The following is a 12,524-nucleotide window of genomic DNA, read 5'->3' on the forward strand; positions in this document are numbered from 1 at the left end:
TTCACCTTCCATGGCTTTTCCGGAATTGGGGGATCTTCAACTTCTGCATCAACATCATTACTATGGACCCAAGTATCATAGCTACAAAGGAAATGAGAAAAGGGAAAAACAGATTAGAATTCAGATTCATTCAGTAAAAAGACTTTTCATCAAAAGGTAAAAATATATTTTAGAAATACTATTAGGATCTAGTAACATAATATTTCATACATTTTTGTTTCTGCTACTCTGACAAAAAAAAACTCTTCTGTAGAGGTCTGTAGTGATCCTGACACTGTTAAATCCAAAGTTCAAGCCTCAGTGCACAGAATTTTAATGGGTAGATTACTCTCTCCTCAAAGCCACTTCCCTCACTTGGCCTCTAAGACAGCAGTATCCTCCAATGTTCCTTCTAGTCACCAGCCTTTCCTCAGTCTTCATTGCCAGTTTCTCCTCTTCTCCCAAACCTCTTCAACACTGGAAAGTCCTAAGTTTCAGTTTCTGAAACAATCCCTTTCTTGTCTATTCATTCTCTCGATCTCACACAACCCTATGGCTTCAACTATACACTCATCTGCCCTTTTCTCTAAATGCCAGACTCATGAATCCAACTGCCAATTCTGTATCTACCTACATGTTTACTAAGGCTTTCAAAACTAACACTGAATTTCAACACATAATGCCATCCTGACCTCAATAATGTGCCCTAGGCAATCATCTCCATCTCAGTAAATGCCAACTCTATCTTTCCAGTTGTTCTGGCCAAAAGCCTTGGAGACATCCCTGACTTTACTCTCAATCACCTCCTATAATCCAACCATCAGCAACTTCTATAGTTTGTTCCACCTTCAAAATATGCCCAGTATCTATCTACTTCTCACCCTTCTACTTCTGCCCAAAGCCCGAGTCAATTTTTCATAAAGCAGCCATAGTGATCCTTTTGAAAATCAAGTCAGTCCACATTATCACTACTCAAAATGTTCCAACAACTCCCACACAACTCAAAGTAAGAGCCAAAATCCTTACTGGATTGCCAAGGCCTCATGATCTAGTCCTGTGACTGTCACTCTGAGTCCATCTCCTAATACTCTCCCCTCACTCATGTTATAGTCAAGCCATGTGGGCGTTTGTTGGGTTCTTTAAACATGCCAGGCAGTGGCCACTTCAAGCCCTTTACAGAGGCTCCTCACTACCCAGGAATCATATGGCTCACCCTCCTATCTTCACATCTCTTTGCTCAACGGGTTCGCTCTTTCAAGTACTCCTCCTGCTCCTCCACAATTTTGAAATGAGCATAGAATTATCTACCAAACTGAAACTGTGTCAATGCTACTATACTAGCCAACAAATTAACTGTAAAACCAAGAGATACCTAAATGAAACACAAGTATGGTAACAAGCATGGGCTTCCTGTAGCTACCACTCAGAAGTTAATTCAAAAGCGTCCAGAACAAGCACAGCTCTACATACCTATTCACAGCACTCTGGTAAGTTTCCCAGTAACACTTAAAACATGAGTTGGAGAAAAAAGTTCCTTTGCCAAGTTATGAATTATACCAGGTAAAGATTACAATGATGAGTCTGATAACCTTACATTCTCTCAAAGTCTTGAGCTCAAAACATTATAAAGATAGAAAGGCACAAACTCGAGCAATCCCCCCTTCCCAGGGTCCCCCATTCCACACTTTCAGTTATCCAGTCGAACATGGTTGAAGACAGATGGTCCTCCTCCTGACCTTTCATCAGAAGGTCGACAGCAGCCTAAGACAACACCACAGTGCCTGTGTCACTCACCTCACTTCAACTCATCACGAAGGCATTTTATCATCTCACATCATCACAAGAAGGGTGAATACAGTACAATAAGGTATTCTGACAGAAGAGAGACCACATTCACGTAACTTCTATCACAGTATATTGTTACAATCATTCTATTTTATCATTAGTTATTGGTGTTAATCTGTCACTGTGCCTAATTCATGAATTAAACTTTACCTTAGGTATGTACATATAGGAAAAAATATAGCATATGTAAAGTCTGGTACTATCCATGGTTTCAGGTATCCACTGGGAGCCTTAAAACAAATCCCCTGCAGATGAGGGTGTCAGGGGGACTGCTGTAGAGTTAATAAAGAAAGTGAACAGTGAACAAGGCCCATTGAGAAGACAAGACTCACACTAGATGCTTTATCTTATGTGATACATAAAGAAAAAGTTGGCAAACAGGCTAACATGTTTTTACTGTTATATATTTAACATCTCTTATTATTATAAATATTTCAACTGTATACTTACGAAGCTTGTCATCACAAATTCGAGTTTCCACCTAAATGCTTCAAAGGGCAAACTGATTTCCTATTAAGACTTCTACACCCTTGGAAGGTTTAACAGTACCAAGGACTATTTGATGCCTCAAGACTAGAAATGTTTTACAGAAAGCATTTAAATATTAAAAACCTGTTAGTTCATTTAAAGTAATCAATTCTGGTTCAGAAGAGGCTCATTAGCAAACTGACTTAATCTTGTTCTAATCAACTCAACCTATACGAAAACTGTGCATATACTCCTCAAATTTTGAACATATCTAAAAACATTATTTTCTTCTTCAAAAATACCTTTACAAGTAAAATAGAGAGACTCAAATAGATTAACTTAAAAAGACTGCATAACCAGACATTATGTGTCATCGTTAGATGATGAAAAATACAAACCTATGCAATAGTCTTATTCCTTCCATAAACTGAAATGGACTCTGATCAACTCTAGATCTAACTACCAATTTAAAGGAGATACAGAGAAAGGAGAAACATGTTCAAAAACACCACAGTGATGCCATTAAAAAAAAAAAACCAAAACACAGTGTGGTAAACTTTACAGGACAAGGAACCTGGTTTCTTAAATAATACAATAATACAATGCCTGTGGTGGGAGTAGGGAAGACAGAGACAGAACCTAGAAACTGAAAAATGTGCTTACAAATATATCAATGAATCACAAAATGTGGCTGAATTCTACTTTCAACAAATATCAATCTATAAAGTAATCATATGTATCACTTATATGACAACGACTGGATAGAGGACACTGTATTAAGGAATTCTGTTAAGTTTTTTTAGATTTGACAGTAATATTACTTTACTATTTTTTTTAAAATGAGGCCTTGTTTTTTTAGAAATACATACTGAAATATTTACTATTAAAATGTTATATTTGGGATTTGCTTCCAATAATATGAGAAGGCTAAAAGTGGATGGGGGTATAGGTGAAGGAAGACTGGTCTGACATCAAAAACCCACAATGGACAGACTCTAGTGAACTTCATGGAAGGTTATCCTTTATTCAGAAGCATCCTATGTAGGTGTAATACTAATTAAACAAGGACCACCATTTTCATTAACATCACTAACATCTAGTTCTTGCAATACTCTTTATATTTGAAAACTGAAACACACTATGAGTTATGATTATCTCAAAGTAATAATAACACTAGGGAAATAAATTTCTGCCTAGAAGAAAAAGTCTCCTCTTTAGACATAAAATAATTCATCCTTTATAGTATGGCATGAATATTTTTTTTGAAAAAACAAAATAGTCATAAAATATTAGAGAGAAAAATTCATTTCTTGAAGGAAACAAATCTAGATTAGCATTCTAATACTGTGCTAAAGGGGTGCTTTGGCAAATGCAGCAACCTATCAGTTTATTAAGATAAATAAAGCCATGTGACTGAACTGAGTTCCATAAATAAGAAAAATCAGTAATACTCAAAAAGTGAGATCAAGCAATGAAACAAAGTTGTCATTATTGAGAAAGTGAAACTACATGTAAATAAGTCTGGCTTGCACGGGGATTAAAAATCTTTGTCCCATATCTTAGGACATGTCGACATTACCTGTCTGGGTAAAACCCCCAGTGCACTAACACCTGCTTATCTTTTCTCATCACCGGTCTCAACCATTCTTCTGAAAGGGAAAAAGAAAATACTTTAGTCGGGCTGACAAAATAAATGAATAAATTATTATTTTAACTAAATTTCTACTTAGAATTTTTAGTTTGCTAGTAAGCAAACTCTAAAAAATTCTTCTCATAATTAAACATTGTGTCTATCATATTAAGGAGAAGTTTTTCAGCCATGTATTCAGAATTACTAGATTCTAGACCTATTATCCATTGCTCTTAGCAAATCCAATTGTCCACACAGTAAAATACTCTCCTCCTATCCACCTGCCTGTTTGTCTGCAATTCCATCTAAATCACGAACACTATATTCTTTACTGCCATATTTTCCATGTAAAACCTCTCCTCCCTTTTTGTGTGAAGCTTTACAATTACTGTACATTTTTCAATGTGTAAGTCATGCTTCATGTCCTTGATGGAAGTTTTACTACATGGTCTTCTTCCTCTATACTTACTGCCTCTGGCATCCTATAGTACTTCACACAGTGCTACACCAAAGCTTTTATCAATACTATTTTTACTATTTTTTAATGGCATCCTGTTAATTTAGTCCTTCCATCAACAATGTAAGCAGTATGATCACACTGGATATTTTTATTTTGAGCCTCCTTAGCAAAGATAGGTGCAAATTTATACAACAGGATGATTCTTACTGATTTTAATCATAGTTGGATTATACCTACATTTCAGCACTTGTGTGTCTGTTTCTTTGGTAGTCTAAATTTAGCTTAATAACCTGTTTCTATTGCTCAGAGGGAACTAGTCAAGTAAGCCCTTTGAAACCCAAGAAATAGCAAAACAGAACAACAACGTGAAACCAGCTAAGTAAAAGGGGCTTTACGTTGCCAATTTCAACAAGAAATAGCCCCAGGTTCACTGACTAAAGGCATGAAAGACCACATGCCTCTGTGTGTGTGTGTGTGTGTGTGTGTGTGTGTGTGTGTGTGTGCGCGCATTTTATTTTAAGTAGGCTCCACACCCAATGTGGGGCTCAAACTCACAACCCTGAGATCAAAAGCCAGCTGAGTGTCCAGTGCCTGTGTTCTTTTTCAAGCATCCAATTGCTCACCCGACTATCTTGAAAGAAATGTGAAAAGGAAGAAATCAAGCACTGTTCCTTAGCCTGATTTCTCAAAATGGCCAAGGAAAAAGTGAAGAGGTCAGTGGGTCTTTCATAACTCACTATGTAGTGACAAAATATACTGACTCTTAACTAATAAGAGCTGCCCTTTAGAATACTAAATCTAGGGGCGCCTGGGTGGCTCAGTCGGTTAAGCGTCCGACTTCGGCTCAGGTCATGATCTCACGGTCCATGAGTTTGAGCCCCGCGTCAGGCTCTGTGATGACAGCTCAGAGCCTGGAGCCTGCTTCGGATTCTGTATCTCCCTCTCTCTCTGACCCTCCCCCGTTCGTGCTCTGTCACTCTCGGTCTCAAAAATAAATAAACGTTAAAAAAAAAAATTTAAAAAAAGAATACTAAATCTATCTTCAAAGGTTGTGCAGCTTTTGGAGGTAAAGAAAAAAAAATCCTCCTTTTTACAAGTGACTTTGATAGAAAGAAACTATGGCACTGATTGCCTTTGGAAGTTTGCCTGGTAGCAAAACTAACTAAAGGTTAAAGATGTAAATCCACATTCTTCCCAGAGATGATTATAAGCTACACAGAACCAATAAAACAACCAGTTTTATGAGTAAAAATTAGTCCAAACTGAGGACAGATACATAACTCTCACAACTCAACAATAAAGACACAGTCTAACTAAAAAATAAGCAAAGGATCCTAATTTTTTACCTCTATACTTTTGCTTATTTTGCATTCTCTTCTAGGATGCCATACCCAAAATCTTACCAAAAGATTAAGGCCAATTAAATATCACATCTTATTTAAAATTTTGACTAATCCTCATTAAAGACATGTGGCATTTTTGAGGATTTTACAACACAGTTTCTAATGTGTTTCTGGCTGGTACTGCTATCATCTACACACTTACCTGAAACAAATACATGTAGGGAGCCCAGCACAGGGCTTTGCTAATAAGGGTCAACATTTACCTGACAGTCCGTTACTCTAAGGTAAATCATACAGTGTGCACAATCCTGTCTTATTGATTATACTAGAGTAGAATATTATCAGTAGTTAGAGCAACTGTAGTGCTGTAACTACTGATAATATCCAGCAAGCATCAGTACGCAGTAAACTAGGTTGTATTAAACCAAGGAGAAAAATAAAACCAGCACCAGTAAGGAATCACTAGTAGCTTGTATAACAATTACAGGTCAAATCTTTTGTAAAAGGTGATTTTTTTCATAAAGTTCACATGCTAAAAGTTTTTTTTATCAGTCTTATTGGAGAAACAGAGCCTGCAACAGAATCAGTATTCTAATATCACAGCAATCCACTACCCCCATCTAGTGGAGATCCCTGGCTATTACCTAACAGGATAAAGGCTGAGAACCTGTTCAACAATGAAGGATGAAGTTTCTCACTTTATAAAAGCACAACAATCACAGGGCTGAGATTCTGACTGTAACAAATAAAATCAAACTTTTAGTTATCACACTGATGATGTAAAGACCTAAATGTAACAGCAAAACTAAAGTCTCAGAAGAGGAAACAGGTTGTAAAACTTCAGGGCTCTGGATGAGGCAATGGTTTCTTAGATTTGACACCAAACACAGAAGCAACAAAGCAACTAAACAAACCTAACCTAACCTCCTGTAATTGTTTTCAATACCTGTAGGATCCGTAGCAATGTCTCCCTTCCATTCTCTACTTTGTTTTCTTTTTTCCCCTGCTTATTTGCAGAACAATTGCAATAGCCTCATTGATCTTTTCTGAGAGCCATTTCTGACACTGCTGAGCAAGCCTTGCTGTTTATTTTCCACATCATTAAGTTTTGTCTGTAATTATTTCCTTCTTTCTTTAGGTTAATTTGCTATTATTTTTCCAATTTCATAAGAAAGATGTGTGCACCACCGATTTTTCAGTCTTTCTTTCCTAATATACAACTTTTAAAAAATGTTTATTTACTGGAGCACCTGGGTGGCTCAGATGGTTGAGCCTCCAACTTTGGCTCAGGTCATGACCCCACAGTTTGAGTTCAAGCCCCACATCAGGCTTACTGCTGTCAGTGCAAAGCCCGCTTCGGATCCTCTGTCCCCCTCTCTCTGCCCCTCCCTTGCTTGTGCTCTCCCAAATATAAATAAACATTTTTTTAAAAAATGTTTATTTGAGAGAGATAGAGATAGAGATAGAGATAGAGAGAGAGAGAGAGAGAGAGAGAGAGACAGACAGACAGCACAAGAGCACAAGATGGGGAAGGGCAGAGAGAGAGGGGGAGAGAGAGAATCCCAAGCAGGCTCCACTCTATCAACGCAGAGCCCGATGCAGGGTCCCATCTCGCAAACTGTGAGATGATGTATGACCTAAGCCAAAATCAAAAGGCGGATGCTTAAGGGGCGCCTGAGTGGCTCAGTCAGTTAAGCGTCCAACTTTGGCTCAGGTTAGGATCTCACAGCTTGTGGGTTCAATCCCCCGCAATGGGCTCTGTGCTGACAGCTTAGAGCCTGGAGCCTGCTTTGGATTCTGTGTCTCCCTCTCTCTGCCCTCCTCCCCGGCTTGTACTTTGTCTTTCTCTCTTCTCAAAAATAAACAAACATTAAAATTAATTAATTTTAAAAAAAGAGAGAGAGAGAGATGCTTGAAAGACTGAGCCACCCAGGTGCCCTCCTAACATACACATTTAAAAACATACATTTCTCTCTGGACACAGCTTCAGCTGCATCCAACAGAATGTTCTTGCACTTTATTACTCATTTCATAATCATTTAATTCTGAAGATTTTCTACTTCCATTGTAATTTCTTCTTTGCCCCATGGATTACTTGGCAATGCGTTTCTTAATTTTCAAACATATAGGGATTGTCTGGTAATCTTTTTGTTCCTGACTTCTAGCACAATTGCACTGGTCAAGAAAAAGTACTGAGCATGGGGCAATTAACAACTCAAACCTGACATAATTTGGTTTCTTATATAGATGTCCTACAGGGATAGGTTATATTAACCAGAAGACTTGAGCCCTATAAGAGATGGGTTTCTCAAATTAATGTGGTTAACTTATTAATTCATATTTTCTTTCTCAACAAATCAGTTTCCATAGCTCTATACAACTCAGGCCACTAACAAAATCAACTTTCAGGATAGCAGAAGTAAAAGTTCAGAATCTGAACCATTTTACATTCACCAAACTAAAATATAGTAGGCCTTGTTCAGACAGCCACTAAGCCCATCTTCCCCAGAGATGTTCTTTCATTTTGCAATGTCTCTTAATTTTGAGAACACAAGCAACATAGCAAACATTAACAAAGTTAATACATAAAGCATGTCTAAACTTAACACCCAGATAATATAACCAACAAAGAAATAAATAAAAGTCCAATGATTAGAAAGTTGGACATCACAGAATTAGTTTGCTTATTAGCCAATTCAGCAAAAAACCAGAAAACTACATTTAAATAATCTGTATAAGTTACTTAGTACTGCAAGTCTCTTCTGCAAAACATGGGTTATATCGTTTAAATAAATCTGATAAAATTTAAAATCTAGTGAAACGAGTTCACAACCAACAATGAACTTACCATCCTCTTGAGAGGAAGGATATGGATAAATGTGGTGGGAAGCCTTTGACTTCTCATCAGTAAATGTCCCCTGGAAAACAAATGAATAAGCAACATAAGAGTAAAGCACATGGCTAACAAAGTATGCAACGCCAGATGTAACCTGCCTGAGAATCTCCAAGACATTACTCTGTGTTTTAAGACTGTAATATTTTTATTATTTTTAGTCCAGGAAAAGGATAATTGTTAATAAAAACAAAAACACATAAATTATCTACAGACACAGTTTATATTGTATAGAAAAATCATGCAAGTGCCTCTTGGCTAATTCCCTATCTCTCTCTAGGTAATCTTACCAGGAGTATGAGTACTTCTAATTCTAAAAGTCACTCCAAAGTCATCAAAAATCCTAAGTTTTTTTTGTGCTTCAGTGTCTTCTGTGACATACAGTGGTAATAATACGTATTTCATAAGATTTTGTTGCAATTTAGCAAAGACTGGTGACAGGTACTCAAACAATGGAGTTGCTGATGCATTCTGAATGTCAGAACAAAAGATTAATCATCAGTATTCAATGATATCATTAGCTTAAGGTCTCTTCTGTAAGACTCTATGAAACCAGGGAGATTTTTACATCTCTCTAGAGGTTATCCCTAGTGAACAATCACGAAGCCAACCAGATTTCTGAAGAAAAACAGCAACTGAATGTTCAGTATCAACTGTAGGAAAATACGTAAGTTTCTTCCAGGATGACCTGGTAGCAAGAAGAATATAGCTAATTCCAGCTTGAAGGCAATAGCCAACAGGCTAACTTGTTCCATTTTTGCCTTCTAACATTCTACATGTAATTAAACTACACTTGGGGCACCTGGATGGCTCAGCTGGTTAAGCATCTGACTTCAGCTCAGGTCATGATTTCACAGCTTGTAAGTTCAAACCCTGCATCAGGCTCTCTGCTGTCAGAAGAGTCTACTTTGAATCCCCTGACCCCCTCTCTCTCTCTCTGCTACTCCCCTGCTCACTCGTGTGTTGCTTTCTCTCAATAATAAATAAAACTTTTAAATAAACTACATTTGACAGCCACTCCAATGAATAGTCCAGAAGAGAAATGAAGATTAAGTGACTTGTTCCAAATCCTAATGTTAAGTGAGAAGAGCAACCAGACTTGAGACAGTAGGGTCAGTATATGTAAGGACCATAGTAAATCTCCAAATGTAAGCAATATTAGAAATCCTTACTTCAGGGCCGCCTGGGTGGCTCAGTCAGTTAAGCATCTGACTTTAGGTCAGGTCATGATCTCACAGCTTGTGAGTTCAAGCCTCACATCGGGCTCTGTGCTGACAGCTCAGAGCCTGGAGCCTCCTTTGGATTCTCTGTCTCCCTCTCTCTCTGCTCCTCCCCTACTCATGGTCTCTCTCTCTCTCTCTCTCTCTCTCTCTCTCTCTCTCTCTCAAAAATTAATAAATATTAGAAAAACTGGAATAGACAATATGAACCAAGAGTCTTAAAAATGTTTAAAAATTTTTTAAAAAGACATCCTTGCTTTAGGAACTCAGAAGATATTTTACTAATTACTGAAACATAATTCCACTGGCAATCTTTCTTGCAGCAGAAAGAAGAAAGATTATTTCAGGAGGCTTCTCAACTAACCCTAAGGATTAGTAACACTTTGTCACTCAAATGTTGTTTTGGAAACAGCATCTGGTTGTCCTCAGCTAGTTTACCATGATAAGGGTTTGCTTACAGTTCAGCCATGTGTAGTCACAAACCTACATGCAGTAAATACCCTAGGTCTCAACCTAACATGAGGCTCAAGGAGGGAGAGAAAGATGTCCGAAGATAGCACTGGTACGTGTGAATCAAAACAAAGTAAGCTTATGAGGAAAACAGAATTTTCCAGTTCGCATATATAAATACAACACATATCAAAGGGGCAGGCAATGAGGGAAGACAGGTTTACTGGAAACAATATTTGATATCCTACCAACAACTATGTCATCAACTCCTACTCTGTGATTCAGACCACAGTCTCTTTAAATTACATAAGCACATTTCACAATAAGACTATAATAACTCCCTACCAATGACTATTAAATGCTAATCTTGGATATACATGTGCATCAAATCACCACATGGTACACCTTAAACTTCCACAATGTTATGTGTCAACTGTACCTCAATAATGTTAAATAGGAAAATGCTAGTCTAGGCTAAGAATTAGAGGTGAGTGGAAGAGAAAAAAACTTGGTACTGTAAGAACCAAAAAGAGATAACTCATTTAAAGCAGACACATACAGAAACTAAAAGACATTATAATTGAGATTTATAAGAAGCTTACTACTACACACTTTTCTGAAATGATCATGTCTATTACCTGATGTCGTTTGATGATATCTTTCAATTTGTTAGCCAACTTCAGATCAATGTCTGGAATGAGGTAGATGCTGGGTCTGGTCAGACAATTGCTCTGAGGAAGAAAAAAGAGATTTTGCAATTCTCTTGGTTTTGAAATGATATCACATTACTCATGAATTCCCTAATGGCAAAAATTGACATTCAAAGCCACAGTGCTTAAAATAGGAAGATGTTTTTTAAAATAGACTGCAGAAGTCTCATCTCAATATAAAAGCTAAGTGTTCAGCAGGCCACTTAATGTTATCCCCAGATCCTTTCTCTGCAGCTAAGTACACTCAGACAAAAAATGTTGGGAATCACAACCTAAAGAAATTCATCATATTTTTCATTAAGGTACCACCCTGACATATTGGTACTCCTATAGCCAATCTTACCTGAACTGACGTTAACAGCCCAAATCTAATGTAGAGTTTCCACCTACACCTTTAACTGGTGGGGGGGGGGGGGGTAGGGCTCAGGGGGAGATGTCCATTTTGGCTCATCGTATAAGTTACTTAAAAAACAAAGGCTATAGATTATAGCTCTTTTTCCCATTTCTAACCTTACAAATAGCAGTGATTACAACATGCATATTTTAACTCCTCAAATCATCACCAAAAATCAACGTACTAACCAAAAAACAGTTATTTCATCTGTGAGACAAGTTTCAGGCATTAAGTTTCTAATAATACCTAGCGAATGCTTGCCAGCTGCTTTTCCCCAGGAAGGCTAATTCAGTTCAGTGATCATTAAAAACTACCAATCAATAAAAATATTAGGAAAGAAAAGAAGAAAATTAAGTGTTCTCTCTTCCATGTTATATCCACTTGGGGAAATAAGATCTATATTAATGGCACAACCATGAAACATATCCAAAGAAAAGGGCTGTATAAATGAGTGACCAGTAGATTGAGAGTGTTTATGTTAAATATGAAAGAGATTCAAATAATGGATTAGTTGAAATAAAGAAAATACCATAGATTCTTTTGTCAGAAGTTTAGGATCAATATTCTATAAATGACAAGTTTTAGTCATATTTTATAGCTCTAATCCCCCAAAACCCATAAAAATAATGGAACAATAGATTTCAGAAATTTTTTCTTCCTTTGATCTTTTGGCAATCCAATAAAGCCAATCACAGAACTGAAAGTATATTAAAGGAAAAAAATTTTAATAATTTAACTTCCTGAGTTACCTGCACCAATGTTTTTTCAATATTCATAAACATTTCAACGTTACGATCCATTCGAGATGGATTCTGTAGATCAAACCTACGCCTAAAAGAGAAGAAAATCATTAATTTGTTCTCTACCTTAAACAAAAGTGAAAACTTAGTTTTAGCACTCAACAAAAACAAATTTGCAAAGATTCAGAAATTAAAATAGCACTCTAAAACCATATGAGGGTATTTTCTCAGTAGTGTAAGAAAGCAAGGTCAACATCATAAAATATTAAATGTTGTGACATTAAGATCCACTCCAGTCAAAATGAAGTACTAATTCCATGAAGTATCCCATTACCCTTAAATCTAAAATATTTTACACCATAAAGAATAGGAACCCACAGATCTAAAGACAG

The 12,524-nt window shown here is 36.9% G+C and overlaps 1 protein-coding gene across 1 annotated transcript in view; it reads right to left on the reverse strand.

Annotated features, from left to right (window-relative positions):
- Positions 1 to 12,524, reverse strand: part of SMARCC1 (SWI/SNF related, matrix associated, actin dependent regulator of chromatin subfamily c member 1) — a 173,598-nt gene that overhangs the window by 124,010 nt on the left and 37,064 nt on the right. The window contains exons 5-9 of the mRNA XM_049639431.1: positions 12,142 to 12,223; positions 10,927 to 11,019; positions 8,574 to 8,643; positions 3,872 to 3,941; positions 6 to 81 (exon numbers count right to left, since the gene is read on the reverse strand). Of these exons, the coding sequence (XP_049495388.1) occupies positions 6 to 81; positions 3,872 to 3,941; positions 8,574 to 8,643; positions 10,927 to 11,019; positions 12,142 to 12,223 (391 nt within the window). The remainder of the gene's footprint in view (positions 1 to 5; positions 82 to 3,871; positions 3,942 to 8,573; positions 8,644 to 10,926; positions 11,020 to 12,141; positions 12,224 to 12,524) is intronic.

This window comes from Panthera uncia, chromosome A2 (genome assembly GCF_023721935.1).
Source record: "Panthera uncia isolate 11264 chromosome A2, Puncia_PCG_1.0, whole genome shotgun sequence".
Taxonomy (NCBI): domain Eukaryota; kingdom Metazoa; phylum Chordata; class Mammalia; order Carnivora; family Felidae; genus Panthera; species Panthera uncia.